Genomic DNA, 13,411 nt, shown 5'->3' with positions numbered 1-13,411 from the left:
AGTCAACTAACTAACCTGACTAGCGGAAAGTCTAAATTTCCCACTTTTGCAAAAGTGTCAGCTCTATTAAGACACCAGTATGCAGACTTCCACCCAACCTGCATTATCTTAGACCAGGGAAAATTGCCGATGCTGAGAATGCAGATATGGGCCTTGCTCATCATTTTGAAGTGCTCTCGATACATGTTTGACCCCACTTTGGGATGGGAAAGCCAACCTCCGAGTCGAAACAAATACATTTATTTCATTCTGAAGTTATGTACAGAAAGTGAAATGAAGTGAGGGAAATAAAGATTGGATTAACAAAGAGAAAAGGAATCTGATTCCGCACTTCTTTCAAGTTCAGTTTCAAGCACAAGAGAGATTATTTGGCAATAAATGAGACTTCATTAAAAATAAACTTGCACTTGAGGGCAAGAATTGAACTTTTTCGGATGTTTAGTGCATAACTTGTGAATAATTACTGTAAATTTTCACTTGCAGTTTAAGTTCAATACAGAATTTGTCAGTGAGGTACCAATGGTGGATATTTTGGTGCAAAAGCAGGCAAACTCTGTCAGCAACTTCTGAATTTCTTTATTTAGTTGCTTTGGGTGGTCACAAGAACTTGGTGTCCAATTTACATCATAATAGTGGTGGGTACTTCTGGCAGCAGCAAGGTCGGTTGTCAGTGCATCCTCTCGCTCTTCCTGATGCTTGCTTCCTTAATCAGGCCTTTGAAAGAGAATCACCCCCAGGAACTAAAAGCAACCAGGCACAGCTGCTTGTTGAACCTCCTGTTTAGTGAGCCCACTGCTGCTTCTGGGTTAATGCTAGTTACAGCAGGATGAGGACCTTCTGTGAGCTTTGATTAATGGTCTCTATTTGGCACCAAGGTGGAAAGGCTGACCATGTGTTTTTCCCACCACAAACTTAATTTGTGTGGAGTTGGAACTGCACCTAATTAAATGCCCCATTTGCTACCAGAGCTGCCACAGGGCATGCTGTTAAATTTCACCCATTATCTCCAGCATTTGCAATGTCCTGAAGTCATAAGAGTTGTTATATCAATGCAAGTCTTAATGATATGTGCTCTCTTAGGGAATCGGGTTGTTATCTCGATGGGAAACATTGGCCTGTTTGAGATTTTATCTCAAGTCATTTCTGCCTTCAAAGCAAAACGCAAGAAGCGGCAATGGATAAAGCTGTGCGTCATTCACAGCAGCAGCCTTGTTAACGTAGATCTAGGGTAGGCCAGTTTGTCAGAAATTAGGAGAAATGCAAGGAATTAGCATAGCTATCTACACATGCAGCGAGTTCGAAATTCTTAACATGGAAGGTCAAGAGCTTGTTATCTTCTGTGACAAATACAAACAAGTTGGTCAGCCTGATTCTGCATGTGCATCAGTTAAATGATTATATTTGCCAGCATGCTAGGTTAAAATTACACACCGGGAGCGGGCTGATACGTTCAAATGAATGTTACAGATAGGTGTTTGGTGAATGACAAGACTTGGGGGTTTGATATATAATTCTGTGAAGGAATGAATGACGGTAAAGATAGTGTATTAAAAAAGGTCAGTAGCATTTTGGGTTTTATCAGAAGGGATGTGACTCTCAAAAATAAGGAAGACATGAGAAATTTGTAGAACCCCGTGGTAGGACAAAGGCAAGAGTGTACGCACAGAATTAAATATCCTACGATAGAAAGAATGTTCAAACCGTAAATGTTACACTGTGTAAATTCACAAGGATTATATCAAGGATATCATGGATAACTGTAAATATATTTGGAACAGTTCAGGGATGTTCACCCCACTGACATTTGGAATTAGTCTTGCATAACGCATTGTCAGGGTTAAAAGGCGTTTGGCATGCTTGCCTTCATTTGCTCAGTCACTGTAGTATGGGGAGAAAGTGAGGCCTGCAGATGCTGGAGATCAGAGCTGGAAATGTGTTGCTGGAAAAGCGCAGCAGGTCAGGCAGCATCCAGGGAACAGGAGAATCGACGTTTCGGGCATAAGCCCTTCTTCAGGAATGTATGGGAGTTGGGATGTTATGTTGAGATTGTACAGGACATTGGTGAGGCCTGTTCTGGAGTACTGTGTCGAGTACTGATTTCCCCAGTTATGGGAAGGATATTATCAAATTGGAGAAGGTTCAGAAGAAATTTACTAGGATGTTGCTGGGTATGGAAGGTTTGATTTATAAAGAAAAGCTGTAACATTTTTCACTGGAGCGCAGGAGGTTGAGAGGTGATCTGATGGAAGTTCATAAAATAGTGAGAGGTATTGATAGCATTGATGGTAGTTATCTTTTCCCTAAGATGGGAAATTTCAAGTCTGGGGATGCATTCTTAAGGTGAGAGGAAAGAGATTTAAAGACCTAAGAGGAAAATGTTTTACGCAGAGGGTGGTTTGCGTGTGGAATGAACTTCTGAGGAAGTTGTTGGTGCACGTACAATTACGTTTAAAGATATTTGGATGGACACCTGAATAGGAAAGGTTTGCAGAAATATAGGCCAGGAGCAGGCAGGTGGGACTAATTTAGTTTGGGATACTGTTCAGCACGCACTGGTTAGACCAAAAGGTCTGTTGCCATACTGTATAACTTTGACTCTGAGTGAATTGTCTTGCAAGAAAAGGTTGGGCATGCTGGGCTTGTATCCATTGGAATTTAGAAGAGTGAGAGGTGTTGATTGAATCTGGAAAGGCCTCCTACAGAGAGAATAGAGAACAGGTGTTTTGTCTCCTGGGAGATTCCAGAACTGGGGGCGGGGTCACTGTTTAAAACTCAAGAACCACCCGTTTAAAACAGAGTTGAGGTGAAATTTCTTCTGAGGGTGGCAAGTCTTTAGAATTCTTTTCCTGAAAAATAGTAAAAACAGAGTTCGTGTCTCATTTTAGACTCTATTCATTCTTATTAAGCAGGAAAGTGAAAGGTTATCCAGATAGGCAAGAATGCAAGTTCTGAGGTTACAGTCAGGCAAGCCATGATCGTATTGAATGGCAATGTTAGCTTGAGAGGCAGAATGGCCCTAGTTCCTATTTATATGTTCACCTTGTGGTGCTGGGACTATTTCCACTGGAGCAGGATAAACAGGCGACATAATATAACTTCCTTTAAAATCGTAAAAGATGTCAATGGTGTACATGGACCGGGGTGGAGGCAAGATTAATTCCTTAGGACGAAGAGACAGTGATGAATGATCATTGGTCCAAGGTAGTTGCCTAAAAAATGAGGACGCAGATTAAACAAAATTTCTTTACATAGGAATTTGTTATGCAGTGAGCTGCTTCATAGTGAATATTTGGAGTGGGGTGTGAATCTGAGGTAGCAGTGGGTATTGTACAGTGTAGCAGAGGGTGGTACGTGTATGGAATGAGCTGCCAGAGGATGTGGTGGAGGCTGGTACAATTGCAACATTTAAGAGGCATTTGGATAGGTATCTGAATAGGAAGGGTTTGGAGGGATATGGGCCGGGTGCTGGCAGGTGGGACTAGATTGGGTTGGGATATCTGGTCGGCGTGGACAGGTTGGACTGAAGGGTCTGTTTCCATGCTGTACATCTCTATGACTCGAAGTCGAACATGGAATTTGACAGTTATGGTTTGCAGGAAGAATAAATGGTGATTATCCTACACTGAAGGAATAGACAAGCTTTAATAGTTTCGAAACGTCGATTTTACTGCTCCTCAGATGCTGCCTGAACTGCTGTGCTCTTCCAGCGCCACTAATCCAGATTAATAGTTTGATGGCAGGCTTTAAGGGGACAGAAGATCCCCTTCTATTCAATATGATTGTGAAGGAGCAGAAACTCACAATCCTGACTCAAACTTTGTACAAAGTAGAGAATGAAGAACATGCAGTGCAAGAGTATATCAAAGGATTATGAGAGTATGTTGTGGAGGAAAGCAAGTTCCATTTAAAAACTAGAAGTGAGGAATGAGTAACGGTTGCAAACTGAAATGTCTTCCCAGTGCTAAGGGCAGGAGATAAATAGAGACCAATCTAAAAGTTTAGAAATTATTAATTTTAGTCAAGATGCTTTACACTTTGAAAGTCGTAATTTCACTACACAAATGTGAATGAGTGTGAGCTACTCCCAGGATGTAGTTGGTAGAAGAGGTTCTCTCCCCAGTTTATTCCACTTCCTGGAAAGAACTCCATACCTCCAGAGTCTGACTGCTGCTCTGACACATGGACAGGTGTGTCAAGAGGGAATGCAGAAAGAGACACCCAAAGTTAGTTGGGGGTGGGGTCAGTGAGAGGCTAGAATGGCCTGAGTGAACCAGGGAATCAGAGGAACAGAGCTTACAAAGCCATAGAGTGAAGGCAGTTCTGAGTGAACAGGGAGAAGGGAAACAAAATAAGTGGAACAGTGGAGGGGCAGCACTGTTTTTTTTTAAGCTATGTTCCAGCTGTTAAAAGAGAGGAATCTGGGTGCTTACTTAGCCAGTAGATGAGAGCATTCACCGGGCCTGGTACTCTGCTAAACTGATCAAAAAGGAGACACAGGAAATGCTGGAGAAACTCAGCAGATCTGGTGGCATCTGTGGATGGAGAAACAGAGAGTTAACATTTCGAGTCTGATCTGACTTCAAATTAAAAAGGGCCTGGAAATCTGGTTTGTGCTGTCTGAGTTGAACACAGCTGGAAAAAAAATCTTTAGCAATATAATAATTAGTCTGCTGTTTTGCTAGGAAAGGAAATCTACATTTCCAATTTCTTGCCAGTTATTAAGTATGTATATGGTGGATGGTTGATGGCCACACAGCGTGGTTCAACAACAATCCATTCCCCACATTACAATAACCCATGGACTCTATCTAAGGCAGATGTCAGCAACATTCATAACATGCACCACTTTTAAAGTGGAGTTAGCAATGCAGTACATTAAGAGAGACACTGCTCTTACTCAAATGAAAAAAACAAGACTGGCACAAACTTGTATTCATATTTCATTTTGTAGTCTGTTTCCAGTTTTGTCTTTTTAAATTATAAACATAGATAACTATTTTCAAAAAGTAAGATAAAATGTCTCATGATCAAGATTCAGGCCAACTCATGAATCTATGATAAGACACAGGTGCTTGTCTAGGCTGACACAGAAGAATGTCTATCTAGGCAGATTATGGAAGAGTAGCTGGTGTTGCAGAACTTTGCTATATGCAAGTCATTGTCTTTTTGGTGAAAGATGCTACAAGAGTGTACTAACATAAAGGATTGCTTGTATTTTATGGGATTTTGCATGTTGTGTGTAATTTGTAGTGAATGTGCAGTGTGTTTAGTCTGCTTGTCTGGCTGTCGCTTAAAGTGAAAGGTAATGGGAGCAACTTTCACCTTCAACAACTGGATGTCAATGTGGTGGAATGAATCATCTGTCTATTTTAGATCCTGCCAAATTTTCCTATTGTTTGGGAAACGTTCTTCCAATTAGAACAGTTTAAGAGCTTTCCAGGATGTATCTGAACTTGGATTTTCATGTCCTTTTACATTTCCAACCTGACTATGTATGCTTTTAATGAGTTGTATATCTACGTCTATGGAAACTGGAAATATGAAAGTCCAGCCCATCAAATCTAGTAGGGAAATGACAGTATGTGTTCACAAGATCATCAGTTTATCAATGCTAACGCAAGTCAATACAAATAAACATAGCAACTGCATAATGATGACAAACTGGTTTTATCCAAAACCTGTCTTTCTAAATATTTAAATAACTTATCTTTCACAGCTCTTCCATGTGGCTTACGTGCTGATCAAGTTTGCAAATTCTCCACGGCCTGATCTTTGGGTCCTCGAGCGATCTACAGACTTTGGAGAAACTTACTCCCCTTGGCAGTATTTTGCTTGTAAGTATATTTGCAGGCGGCGGATTATTCTCCCAGTGTACAGGAAGTTTTGCTGTTATTTGCATGAGTAAACCTGGTGCAGTCAGTTCAAAAAATCTTTACGGAATTGAACCAGCACCTGTTAGTAAGCATGCAGTGCACTCTTAAGGTGCAGTGTTCTACTTGATGATTCTGCACGCTCCCTTTTTGTTCACTCTCTATTGATTTTTTTTTTTGCATGTTTTCTGTAATCTACTTTGGAGTAGAAATTGCTACTTATGTGCCATAAAAAAAGTACAGAGCACGAGAATTTAGGAATGAGTTGGCCCAATCCAATCTGCACAGGAACTGATCCTGCGACTAAATTCATGGAGCCAGGTTTTTAGTGAGGCATCCTTAGCATGAACTTCAAACAGATGGCAGTCCTGTATTTGTCAAATAATGGTCTAGTGTAAAGACCTCCATTCCTGACTAAATAAATCCTTCATTGGGAATATTCTTCTCCATGTTGTGACTAATATAAAGGTAATGCAGCCTATATTCCTCATTCAGCTTCATACACTATCCACTGAATACCAATGGTAGAGAGGGTATGATTGTATATATAATGTCCTGTAGGAGTTTCTTACTGATGGACAACAGTATAAACGAGATTCTTCTATTCATGTTTCCTGGGTGTGTATTCTGAACCAAATGAAAGTAGCAGATAGAGTCAAAGAGTGAAACAGCATGGGAAGAGATCCTTCGGTCTAACTAGTCCAGGCTGACTGTATTCCCAAACTAACCAGTCCCACCTGCCTGCGTTTGGCCCATATCCCTCCAAAACTTTTCTAGTCATGTACTTATCCAGCTGTCTTTTAAATGTTGTAACTGTACCTGCATCCAGCAATTCCTCTGGCACATTCCACATGCATACCACTCTCCATGGGAAAAAAAAGTTGCCCCTTATGACCTGTCTTAAATCTTTCTCTTCTCACCTTAAAAATATGTCCCCTAGTTTTGAATTCCCCCACCCTAGGGCATCAACCCTTGCTATTCACCTTATCTCTGCCCCTCATGATTTTGGAAACCTCTGTAAGGTCACCCCTCAATCTCTTTCACTCCAGTGAAAAATGTTCCAGCTTATCAGCCTCTCCTTAAAACGCAAACCTGAGAGCAGTGACACATAGGAGATTTTTTTTACCATCCTATTATCCCTGGCTGGGAGAATGTCAGTCAGGGCATTGTTTGTTGTACATCAAATTCACAAATTGAGATTCAGTTGATCATTGAAATAATGTACAGCTTCATGGCACTGATTATGTTAGTGCTCTAAGAGCTAACTGTGCCCATGAGCCAAGAACCTCAATGTCCCCTCCATGAGCAGCAGCTATGAAGAGTTCAACCAGAAGTTTGTGTATATTATTAAGTGCAAGTTATTGATTTATTAGTTATATAAACCTATTTGAGGGTTTCAAATCAATTGATCATATGCTACTTACTAATCCATATGAGGGTGGCCATTCTGGTTTCAGGAAAGCAACACAAGAATACAATAATATAATAAAACAAAGAACTGGAGATCTGAAACAAAAACAAGTTGCTGGTGAATCTCAGCAGGTCTGGCAGCATCTGTGGGGAGAGAGCAGAATTAATGTTTTGAGTCTAGTGACTCTTCTTCATAATTCCAGAATCATTTTGGGATACCTTGCTTATAATACATTTACATTTATGACTGGAATATTTCATTCCCGATTTGCTTAAATCGAGCTAGTAATGGCTGAACGAGGACTTAAGTAATTAATTTCACTTCAGTGGGTTGAAAGTAATTTTGCCTGTATTCAGATTTGAGAAAGATATTCAAGGCCAGAAGGAGAGTTTAGATTTTACAACATTAGCTTGAAGCATTACTTTTTTTTTAAAACACTTTTATGTGTTTCCAAATCTTCAATCATTTGCTTGTATAATTGTTAACGCATGACGTAGGACAAATATTTTCCATGTCCAAAACAAAAGCTTTGAATACAGTAGGAAATGATGCTATTGATTGTTTTACTCATTTGCTGAGAGTGGTTTGTTGTTTTTTTTCTCAGCCTCCACCTCTCAAAGCCCAGGGGAAGTGGTTGGTTCTGGATTTGCAATCACTGGAGCTAGTGAGATTTTAAACATCTTGTCACTCACTTCAGCTACATACATTCCTGTGAAACATTTCAGAAGTACTAGGCAGCTGCCCTTGGGGGAAGCCTTACTTTGTGTAGTGAAATCACTAACAAGTGCATTCTTCTTTGAAGAAATTTTACTTCATTGCATAGTGACTAAAACATTTCTCCACACCCTATCCATTGTAAATGTTATTCTTGTGCAACTTTGCTCAGGCATGAATGCCAAGAGGCAGTTTGTATTGGAATAGAGTTTAAATTTGAAGATGACTGATGCCAATTACTTGCGATTTATTTTACCTTTTGTAGTGATATTGCCGTGGTGATACATTGTATGTAGGAGCTGTGGGTCACTTCGTCTCCAGACGTGAGGCTAGCCTGAAGCAGTAGTTGTACAAGATTGGACTTGAAAAAAGTGGATTGTAACCAGAAGGAGTGATTTAAGATTTATCAACAGCAGAATTTAAGCTGCTTTCATTAAATTATACGTTCACAGTGTGTGAGGCCAACATTTATTGTCCATTCTTAGGAAACTGAGTGACTTGTTCGGCCAGTTCAGAGTGAGTCACACTTTGTGGGTGTAGAATGACATAAAAGTCAAATCAGATAAGCGTGCTAGATTTCCTTGTCTGTAGGACATGTGAACCAAATGAGTTATTTATGCCAAACTTGTTGTTTCCTGGTCACCATTACTCACCCATTCCAGGTTTATTTAATTAACAGAATTTAATTAAATACGAGCACAGGCACATTTGATTTTTTTCCTTGATTATTTTCTTTCAAACTCAAATTTAGTATTTAGCAGAAAGTGCTGAAATTTTGTAAGACTGACCTTTCCTGAACCTTTTGTCCTTCACTGGTCGGCAATGTATTGATGAGTCTTTACTGTGTCTATTTGACATTGATCGTTTTAATTTTTTTTATGATTATAAAGCAGTTTATGGTGTTATATCATGCCAAGCTATTAAAATATGGAATGTACAGCCACAAGTATCTGTTCACAATTGGTAGAGAATGAGATAATTGTGCAGAAGAAAAATGTTAAGTAAATGTTAATGTACTGAAAAAGTAGCAAATGGGATTACATCACAGCAAGACTGTGATGTAGTTTAGCTTTCTGTAATTGCAAAGGGAGCCAGTGTCTCAGTTAAAACCTGATGCAAAGTTCAAGGTTTGCACAAGATGTTGCCTCAGGTTCCACATTCCTGGTTTCTTTCTAAAGTGGACTCCATCCCTTCTATGGAATGATAATTATGTATTTTATGCCAAACAGTGTGGTTATTCAGTAACATCACCCTTGGTGAAGAACTGTAGTATCCTCATTACATTCACTGGAATCTGTGATCTTGCCCAATTTTCTGTATTCATTGAGCGTGCCTGTGATGCATCATAGTGGGATGAATCTGATTATTAAGCAAACTCTATTCTTTTACACAAAAGATGGAATGCCATAAGATTCCTTCTTCACTACTTCTCCTTGAATCTCATTATTCACCTCACCATATAGGCATGCTGTCGCCATCATCTTCTCGTAGTGAACTTCAGGGTCTGGTGTGGTAGAGGAGTACCACTTGCCGGTCTAACAGAAAGACGCTCTTGATTTGAGCAAGAAATAGTTTATTGCATGTTTATTACAGGGTATGTTATTAAGTATTGCTCCAGAATGTGTGAAGAGGACCTGGATATTATGCTTTACTCCCTTGAGATACTAAGCTGTTTGGCAATCAAGTCCATATGACATCGTTGTGGATGGTGTTTAAGACATTCCTCAGTATTGACCATTTCAGACCTGTACAAATTAAACAGTATGATGTCCATTGTTCTCTTGATGTGTAGCTTCACAAATCATCAACTCAGAACAGGCCAGGGATAAATTAGTAGAGCCATACAACATTGCAGCCTCACTTTGAGACAGAGGAATGTTTAAACTCTATGCTCCTGCTATTTTTTTGGTGAATAATTAGTTAATTGAATCTCTGCTACCTTCTATGGAGATGCTTAAGAATTGCCTTTAATATAGATTCATTATGGAGTCAGCAGTCATGTGAATGCAGGGAACAAAGATGTCATAATTAATTAAACTATTAAGACGTTTACAAACACAACAGTTTTTTTGCCAATGATAAAACCAGAGGCAGAGGCTTTTGGAGTTGCCTCATCAGGAGGGTTTGTAATGAGGTCTAGGATAAAGCTTGTGTGATAAAGCTGTTATCATAGAGGGTGAACTTAGCCACAAGCAGAGAATGCCCAAAAAGTGATACCAATAGAGATAGTGGTTCATTAAATACAGTCCTCTCTGAAGAGGCTGTGGTAATCATTTCATCTGTCCTGCTCATAACAATAAAGTCACAGGTTCAACAAGTTTATTTAAAAATTAACAAGTGTCTATGATCAAAATGGTCTAGTGGCAGGCAGTGTTGCTGTCATATAAAAAGGATAACTACTTGTCTGAAATGCTGAAAACGTTTTGAAAAATCTTTTACATTTTCAGTCTTTTAGGGAAATATTTAGATTTAAAGAGTGCATTCCATTCAAATTGAGGACTACATGAGCACTTGTTGTTGTGGTTTCAAGCAGGCCTTCAGTAGTGTGCCACCAATAGGCTTGATGGACAGCTGTTGAGAGGGTTTGGAATTTGGAATGTTTCATTGAGGAGCAGCTTAGAATGCTTTCACTACCAACCGTCAACCAACTGTTTAAATTAAAAAAATATCTGGTGGACTATCTCACATCTTGTGCTTGTGATCCAGGATAACTGGCTGCCTAGTTTAAATGGTTAATAAAATATTGCAATGAAATCCACAATTTAGCAGCTGATGGCTTAGTGAATGTTGCATCTGCCACTGTGAAAGTCTTTGGTCATTACAGCAGCTGTGGAAATGGAGGTTTAAGTGGCTGTTCTTGCCTGTTGCTGAAAGAGTGGCAGTAACCTTTCAGGGACAAATCTGATTTGAGCTAGTTTACCCATGTATGGATTTCTCCTGTCACAATAATCTCGATCAAAGCAAGATATGCTTACTAAACGCTTTCCTCTGCTCACAGTACAGAATAAGTTGACAAAGAAGCTGGAGATGTTAATTTTCTCTGTTTCATTTATGATTTATGCATTTTTGTTGTTGTTTTCCTGCTTGTGGTGCCTAGCAGTAGAAATAGAAGAGAAGAAAAATGTATTTCTCATCTGTCACAATGACCATTCAGATTAAAATGGCGCAAAGTCAGTGATTATTAATAAAATTGCTCCATTAGATCAAAGATGATACCAAACAGATTCTTTGAGCTAAACAGTTCATTCAGAGAGGTGTGAATCATTGGAGTTCTGCATACCTGTGAGCTTTTCCTGCTCAGTCGTTAAGTATATTCATGAATGAGGTTGACTGGTGGTTGAACATTCAGGGACAGGGATAATGGGGACCAGGCAAAAACATAAAATTGGAGGATGAATCCTCATCATTCATTGTGGCAAAGCAGGCTTGAGAGTCTGTTTGACCTCTTCCTACTTCTGTGTTTTGTATCTGGATGTCTAAGTGCATCATCTTATATTCTGTAAAATAAATCAAAGAACTGCAAATGCTGAAGATCTGAAACAAAAACAGAAATTGCTGCACAAACTTTGTAAGATTGGCAGTATTGAACTAGTTGTTCTGAGAAATGTTAACTCTCTGTCCACAGATGCTGCCAGATCTGCTCAGTTTCTGGAGCAGTTTCTAATTTGTACTGTACATTCTGTATTTGTTACATTTGTCCATCTTAAATAATTTTGGGGCAGTTGTTTGTGGTTTGTACTAGAGTAAGAGTAGGGGCAAGAATTTGAAGTAAATGATTTTTATTTCTGTAGTGACTTGAATTTTTGACTTTAATTTGGGAACTGCAGGAAAGGCAAGTGGTCAAAGTTTGTTCCCAGTTTGAAGCCTTCACCCAAGGCAAGGGTTTAGATAGTATAAAACCAGCAGTCACCAACGTTAGGGTTATAGCACGCAAACTAACCTTCCATTCTTTGTCTCCATCTATATTTCCTGCTACCTCGCAAAAGCAACCAACATAATCAAAGACCCCATCCGATCCCATCAGGCAGATGTTTTAGTATGTGTATGAATAGGTTCAAGAAAGTTAAAAATCACACAACACCAGGTTATAGTCCAACAGGTTTAATTAGAAGCACACTAGCTTTCGGAGCGACGCTCCTTCATCAGGTGATGAAGAAGCATCGCTCCGAAAGCTAGTGTGCTTCCAATTAAACCTGTTGGACTATAACCTGGTGTTGTGATTTTTAACTTTGTACACCCCAGTCCAACACCGGCATCTCCGAATCATAGGTTCAAGAACAACTTGTTACCTTCTGTTGTCAGACGTTTTGAACAGACCACTCAAATGTTCATTCTGATTTCTCTCTTGCACCTTCTCTATGGCTGTAAAGCTATATTCTGCACTCTGTTATGCTACCCTGACACACTTTGTATGGTACAATCTGCCTGTGTAGCATGCAAAACAACACTTTTCACTGTATCTTGATACATTTGACAACAATAAATCAATCAACCAATCAAACATATCACTGCAAACGATGAATTCCTGATCATTATGGTCCTTCTTCTGGTATCAAGTGATCTCTTGTGGTCAGAAGTAATATTGAAAATCTTTATTTTTAAGCTACTGCAAACACATGAACATACTATTGTTTGTTTATTCTGGCACTGTGGGAGTCAGCTGCCATGCAAAAATCTAATAGCGTAGCAGCAACAGCTTCAAGCTGTGTTGCAGTATTATTGTAGTGTAGAGTTAGCATGAAGGTAGTCTCTGGGGTCAAGTGTCTTTTTCCTGTCAACATTACTGCTAACCACCAAAGCAAATACATTAACTAGTTTTGACACCGCTCAGTGGGTAAATTTAATCTGACCAATTGGGAAGGTGCAGGAGGCTTCAACTTTGACTGTTTTGATATCCTCCTCCCCAGCCCTTCCACTGAGTTTGACTTTAACTGGTGGGATTCTCTACCACAGAAGGCTGTATAGGCCACATCACAGAATGTATTTCAGAGGGAAATAGATTTCTACAGGCTAAAGGTGACCAGAGGTTTGGGAACAGAGTGAAAATATGGCATTGAGATAGAGGATCCGCCATGAACATAGTGGTATGGGTTGGTGGGCTGAATAATCTTTCCCTGCTCCTATTTTCTATAAAACTAAACTGTATCAAGGGCAGTGTATAATGTGCTTAAGTCATTCATTTTATGTTTATTAGATCAACTGCTTTAACAAAGGCATTAACATTTGAAAACTGTTGAACTGGTCTTTAAAATAATGTACATAAGCATTTAATACAAGTTCTCATATATTTTACACTCTCCACACCCAGTGTGTGGATTGGCCATTAAATTGAAATACTCACCTTCGACCCACTCGGCAGCAGTTTTAACCTGATTTTCAAAGGCATAGACTGCTCTGCTGTGCTAGGCTGGAATCA

The 13,411-nt window shown here is 39.5% G+C and overlaps 1 protein-coding gene across 1 annotated transcript in view; it reads left to right on the top strand.

Annotated features, from left to right (window-relative positions):
• lama5 (laminin, alpha 5) overlaps positions 1-13,411 on the top strand; it is a 320,328-nt gene that overhangs the window by 106,438 nt on the left and 200,479 nt on the right. The window contains exon 3 of the mRNA XM_087994598.1: positions 5,717-5,834. Coding sequence (XP_087850724.1) covers positions 5,717-5,834 — 118 coding nt within the window. The remainder of the gene's footprint in view (positions 1-5,716; positions 5,835-13,411) is intronic.

Source organism: Chiloscyllium plagiosum, unplaced genomic scaffold (genome assembly GCF_037043375.1).
Source record: "Chiloscyllium plagiosum isolate Xiang-an unplaced genomic scaffold, Cpla_swu_hap1 HiC_scaffold_15, whole genome shotgun sequence".
NCBI classification, from domain to species: Eukaryota; Metazoa; Chordata; class Chondrichthyes; order Orectolobiformes; family Hemiscylliidae; genus Chiloscyllium; species Chiloscyllium plagiosum.
The sequence above is the reverse complement of the archived record's forward strand: the minus strand, read 5'-3'. Positions and strand labels throughout refer to the sequence as shown.